Source organism: Egretta garzetta, unplaced genomic scaffold (genome assembly GCF_000687185.1).
Source record: "Egretta garzetta isolate BGI_Z169 unplaced genomic scaffold, ASM68718v1 scaffold526, whole genome shotgun sequence".
NCBI classification, from domain to species: Eukaryota; Metazoa; Chordata; class Aves; order Pelecaniformes; family Ardeidae; genus Egretta; species Egretta garzetta.
The window spans coordinates 726565-733088 of record NW_009259967.1 but is presented as its reverse complement, the minus strand read 5'-3'; the positions used below and the strand labels follow the sequence as shown (position 1 = coordinate 733088).

At 43.2% G+C, this 6524-nt stretch overlaps 1 protein-coding gene across 1 annotated transcript in view; it reads left to right on the top strand.

Moving 5' to 3' along the window:
* Positions 1–3554: 3554 nt before the first annotated feature.
* Positions 3555–6524, top strand: part of RPAP1 (RNA polymerase II associated protein 1) — a 37455-nt gene continuing 34485 nt past the window's right edge. The window contains exons 1-3 of the mRNA XM_009640224.2: positions 3555–3792; positions 4724–4872; positions 5420–5512. Coding sequence (XP_009638519.1) covers positions 3603–3792; positions 4724–4872; positions 5420–5512 — 432 coding nt within the window. The 5' untranslated portion in view covers positions 3555–3602. The remainder of the gene's footprint in view (positions 3793–4723; positions 4873–5419; positions 5513–6524) is intronic.

Genomic DNA, 6524 nt, shown 5'->3' with positions numbered 1-6524 from the left:
GCCTCAGAGGCTTAAATGCTGCTTCTAGAAAGCATTGGAAGAGCATTATGGAACTTGGTTTCACTGTAAAGTATATGCCATTCTCTGTGATACACTGGCACTGCATTAATTGGTGATTAGGATCTCTTACTGTCCTGACTGGTCTTCCTTCTCAGGCTTACACTTGAGCTGAAGTTGGTTAATTCAAAAGTGTATCTTGGCACTTGGAGCGGTCTATGGCTTTATTGCCATCTGTGCTTTTGCATCTGCTTTTAGTCTGACTTAGACCACTGGTCCCAGCTGCATTTGTAAAACTTCCCGCAGCACTGACAGGCTTTTCAAACAGTATCCATGGAAAGTCTAGAGCATGACAGAAAACTACTTATTATGACTTTTAGTACAGACAGGGGATACAACAGCAGATGATAGTGTATTCGTGTAATAATCACAATGTTCTGGTGTGTATGGGTCCTTTAACCACCTGCTTGTGGTCCTTTAACAGCATGTCTGATCCCTTACATGCGTTCCTAGGACAGTATCCTCAGCATGTTGCATACGTTGGCTAGATGGTGGCCCCTCTAGGCAAGCAGTTTGTGTGCAGTTAGCTTTTAAGTAGCCAGCTGCAAGATAAGAGATAACCAGACCATAGGATGCTGGGGTTAGTGCTGATCATCAGTAGCGTGTTATTTTTCTTGCATGTTTTCTCTGAGCACTGGTGAATAAAAAGTACTCCTTATGATGGCCAGGTGAGTTGCTAATGTGCTTATATGGCTTCCAGGGGACATGGAGAAAGGTACCGTTAGAAAGCAAGCTGTTTTCATGACATTCTGCCTGTCTGCAAGCGCCACATGTATATAAGCAATTTCTAGCTCACTGGACTGCAGAAGGACCAAGTCAAAGGCCTTGGTTGTATTAAATATCTAGACCCAGTTAGAACATGGAAAGAACACATTTAAAGCTTTTATCTGTTTTTGCACCAAACTAATGCCCACTTCTGTATTACCATCTTGTAGCTCTTTACATTTGGGTGGCCTCTATATCCATATGGAGTAAGGAGTGACTTTGAGGAAATGGTTCCTGACAACATCTAACCTCTTTAGACAATGACTGCATAGTTGGCTTCTTGTGCTTGACAGTTCCCCAGAGAAATGAAGGCAGTTTCAAGGCCTGCTATATTTTTGATTAATGTTTTTAATATGTACAGACTTGGACAAGTGTATGTACAACCCTGCATAGAAGAGGCTTATTGCAGAAAGTTTAGCAGCACACTTTGCTTCTAACTGGGTGGTTTGTATCTATTAATCCTAGAATCATTCTGATTTGGGCTTTGAAGCCTGTGATGATAGGGCATGAAACACTTGGTTTCTGATGCATGTGGTGCTACTTATGCGTATCAAAGAGGGACCTAGCAACTGAACTATGACTGTTTCAGCCCCTGTTGTGGCAGAAAGCTCCATAAATAAACAGCAAGTAGGTGTGTGCTTATGCTAGGAGTGCACAAAAAATGAGCTGTCTGCAGAAGTTCCAGTTCTTGCTGTGCAGTTGCAAGGGAACTGGGCTGCAAGGGAGTGTTTTTTGCATTCTGAGCATCAGTCAGAACAGCACTGACATCCCTGGTTTTTTTATTTTAAATTCTTCTCCAACAGTAGCAAGGCACTGTAGCAGGGTGCTCCCTTCCCTTCCTGCCCTGAAGTAGCCTTTGCTAGTGGCCATGTTCCACAGATGTCCTTGACAGCAGTTGGCAGAGAAGTTGGGCATTTTCCCTGTGTGCTGGGAGAGGGTTTTATTGTTCAGAGGATACAGGGAAGTTTCCCTTGCTGCTGCTTGTGCCATATGTAGGCTTGGTGTAAATGGAAGTTGTTGTTCTGGGACTCTTGAGCTGACAGCTTTCATTAAGGTCAGTGTTTTGAGATGTCTGAAATCGAGCAACTAACTCGTGATGCTGGCATCGGATGAAGAGGTCTGGTTCCTCAGTCATGAAGTGCTGAAGTGAATGGAGTCCCTGGAAACCTCTGAAAATCCACTTTGTTTGGTACACAAAGCTCTTAAGTCTGAATGGTTTTAGTGCAGCTTTTACACAAAATGAGGGGCAGGAAAAAGAATTTCAGTGGGTCTTAGATGGTTGGTGATTTTACACTAAGGCCTTGATTTTAAAAAAAAACAACAAACCAAACCAACAACCAAATGTAAAATTCCCTGGACCTCTTCATGCTTTTGGAACTAGCAGCATCACATCTAACCAACCACGGTCAAGAATGAGATCCCTGAAAAATGGTATAAATATTCCAAATGTAGGTCACAAATACTGCACGAGGTAATTCTTGTGTCTGTTATCGTCCGTCCCACAAGGTATCTCCCCACATATTTTACAATAAAGTAAAATAGCATAAGAAAAAACACTGGCTTCAGGGCAGTGGCAGTGCCTGCACAATAATTGAACTTTGTTTTGGTCTGAGATGAAGACAGAGATACGCTTCCAAGCTTTGCATTTTTCTCGTGTGTGCAGCCTATCCATATGGCAGATAATTGTAGTTATAAAAATCCATATCAACTTTCTTTTCCAACTTCACAATAAATCATCATTGAGTCCTGATGGGCTTTTAAAAGTGGAAGAGATCAAATATGTAGAAAATACTTCAACATACCAAGTGTGGGAGGGTGTCAAGTCTGTAGCATTAGTGCTGATCAGTGATTCAATTAGTGTGAAATGTGTTTGCAAACACTTTATTTGCTGCCTCTGAGAAATGGATTGACAGTCCCAGGGTCTGAGGTGAGAAGTAATACTCACAAATATTTTCATGCCCGGTAGATAGGAGGTGTTATAGTTGCCTTCATAGTAAGTTCTCATATGCATAGAGGTAAAAGTTTTTATAAATACCACCCTTTGCTTTCAACCCAAAACTGGCCTGGGCAGTGAATGAAAATGCTTGGAAATAGCATGGTTTCTGCCAATAAGAGGGCAGTGAGAGAGAACTAAATCAGGAGGACTATAGAAGGAAGAAAAACATTTTTCCCCTTGGGAGATTTGAGTGAGGAGGAGAGCAGAGTCAGTGAGAGCAAGTGCATTGTCCAAATCTATGTAGACAGGCTTTCACATCCTGACAGGGATGCTAATGCTAGGGTCCTGGGAAGCCCGTATGCTGGAGAGTGGAGGTTTGCATGATACTGTGCCTCTGATTTTCTTGGTTGGTGTTGATATCGGAGTAAGTCAAATCTGTTGTCGTGGACCAGGTGCTTCTGTGGCTTTGCAAATCCAAGGCCTTGTTGTTGGCATTCTGGCAGTGAAACACTTGTTGGCTGTTTTTTTGCTAGATGGATGCCATTCTGCTCCCAGCTGGCTGGTAGACCAGGCGGCTTGTCTTGTAGCGTGTTGTTCGGCAATGAGGAACAAGTTAAGCAGTTTGTCTGGGACTCTGGTATAACTAATAGTGTCCTGGCGTGATCCTGAAGTAGGGCAGCTGCAGTATGTATAGGAACAGCAGAGAGGTACAAAAATGAATAGTTTTCCCTTGCTGTCCCCATCCTCTCCCCAGGAAATCCAGTTCTGTAACCACTTTTCCATGTCTTCAGTAGGTTTCATGTGAACAGCACGCAGGGCCGGGCTGCAAGAGCAAGCAGGCAGGATGTTGTCAAGACCAAAGCCTGGGGAGTCTGAGGCAGACCTGCTGCACTTTCAAAACCAGTTCCTGGCAGCCAGAGCTTCACCTGCAGTGAAGATTGTGAAGAAAGCAGACAAGAGGAAGGGAGAGGAAGGGAGCACAGATGCTGAGAAACCCCCAGTGCAGGACCGCAAGGATGTTGTCATGTTGGATGGTAATTTCCCTTGTGGAGTTCTTTGAATTACTAGGTTTCTTTGTCTCTTTCAGTGTTCCTCAGTGCTTGCCCTTTCATCTCTCTCTCAACCCAGTGTTGCTTTACCCATGTGTCCTCCTTGTAGTGTTGTTTGTTTGTAGCCGTGTTGGAAAATGCACCTTTCCAACACATTGCCTTTGTTTACATTTATCAGCTGTCTGTGGTACCTTGCCAGCCTCAATGCAAGAGGTGTTTTCTGTGATTTGTACGCACTGGACACTCAGTGCTTATTTTGCCATCTATCCAGACCCTGTTCTCAGTGTCTGAGATTTAGCTCTGCTAACAGCTCCAGCAGATCTGGATTGATAAGCCTTCTTCCCATGGTTTTGTTTTTCTCCATCAGTGGTAACTGTAACACTTCTGCCATGTGCTTAATAGTCTCAGAAGCTCAAGGTGCTTTCTTAAAAGCAACAGTTTAATTCTTGCAGTGCTTTGTTCCAGGTAAGGAAATAAGATCCCAGTTTATAGATAGTGAAAAGGTGGCCTTGTCTTGCTCATGAGCATACAAATCGCTCGCCACTAGAGCTGGCAGTGGAAATGTGCTTTTCTGTGCCTGAACATGACCTGCAAGGATACTGTTGGTTTCTGTACAGCCTTGCTTCTTCCCTTAATACTTGCAGTCAGGTCTTGGTACCCTTTCCTGATTATGCAGCTCTTTAAGACGACCTTGGTGCCAATACATAAATAACAAAATTCTTGAGCATGCTTCTCTAAGCTACCCAGCACAGGTTAGAGACAGAGGACTCTTAATTGTCTTACTGCTTCCTCATCTTCTTTGTTTCTCATCAAAGCAATAATAGGTGCTATTAGGGAGCCTCTAGTACCTCTATACAGTAGTTATATTTGAGTAACTTGACTTCTTTTTTTTTTTCTTATTATTTCCTTTCCCCAGACTTTCCTGATATCCTCCCAGCTCTAACTCCAGCTCCTCCAAAAAAATCCAAGATCAAAAGTGCCTGTGTCCACTTTGAGGATGAAGACCCAGAGGAGAGACTGGAGAGTCATGATCGACACGTTACAGCTGTCTTCAGCAAAATTATTGTATGTCTGTTTTTTTATGTGGTGGCCTAGTGTTTTTTTGAATGCTGTGAACTAAGCAGTGGGCAGGATGAAGGCTTCTGTTGCTGGTTTTTATTTCTACAATGTAATGAAGCAGTTGTAGCACTGTAGACCAGTGTGCTGGAGCACCTTGAAAGAAAAAGGTCTTTTGGTATATTTTTGCTGTCAGTTAAATTAAAGTCCAGTCCAGACTGCCTACAGGTCACACTCCTTGCACGCAGGCACGGGCTCTAGTGTGGATTTGGGTGAGTTTCTGGGTTTTCTGAGGGAGATGTTCTCATTGCTTTGTGCTGTCCCAGGTTTTCCTTTATCTGATTCTTTGAGTGGTGTGTGGAGTTTGGCAGCCCAGCCTTTTGGAAAATAGCCTCACTTTGGCTCTAAATAAGCATCTACTCTGAGCTTGACAGCGATGTAGCAGAAAGCTTGTGAGCTGCAGAGCTGAGAGATTTTGAGCCCACTCTTAGCTAAATGGTATAAACATATTTGGCTGTTGTAATGGTTTCTACAGGGTTTGAATTTTTTGCTGCAGGAACGGGACACAAGTGCTGAAGCAGTGACCATGCCAGTGCCGACGGGAGACCCATTTCCAAGGACATTTCACCGCTCTGAGATAAAAAGTGAAGTAAGATTGGGAGCAGCTGTTTTATGCTACCTTCATTAACTATTAAAACTTCCCCACAGCAAAATTTAATGCTTGGCGGGTGGTAGGGCTCAGAATAAGTCACTTGGCGTGCTGGAGGTTAGGAGCTGGCTCATCTTATCTCTGGCATTACCACCTTAGCAGAGGAGAGAGTTCTCCTACCAAGCTGCCATCAAGTAGGCAGTACATACCCTGCAGTTAAATAACATCGGAATCCTTTTGGTTTATGAAAAAAGGCAATCCTCTTCTTTAGTGTGGTGGATAAAATCTACACTGTTATAATAGAATTGATCCTGTTCTGCTTGTTTTTCTCTGAGGAACAATCTGTTAATTTATCCAGCAGGTTTGATTAACTCTGTACTTACTGAAGTTGCACCTGATTTCTCCTGGCATGACATTTTAGTATGGTTGCACAGATTATCTTTTGCAGCTTTTTGGATTTTGACATAATTTTTTTTTCTAAGGCTGTAAGACTGGAAGCCATGGCTGCTATCATCAGTTGTTGCTGTAGTAGCAAAAGCTGCTAGCTGAGTGGGAGTCAGGTGCTGGGAATTGGTTTGTGATTGATAGCTGTGGTTGCTTTGAAGAGGTAGCTTATTTTGAAGGACAGCTTTTTTGAAAGGAGAGTAATAGTTTTTAAACTATCATCAATTCTGCTTACGTGATGCAGGAGTGCACAGACCAGCTACCAAATGTTCAGACTGCTTTTTAAGCTTCTTCTCTGGACTGGGGACATGCAAGGGGTTTTGGTGTTGTGTGGTGGTTTTTTGTTTTTTGGTTGGTTTTTTTTTTTTTGTCTGCTTTGGATTTCCTGTTCAAGGCTGTTCAGAGCCATGCCCTTCCATCGCCTAGGCAAAGCAGCACAGTAATTTAGCCAGGATTATTTTAGCACCACTTGCCCACTTCTTACTGTGTAAATCTCTTCACCCTGCTGCTCTCTAATCACCTTATAAGAAGCCTGTTCCAGGCATGTGGTGTGCACAGTGCAGTACAG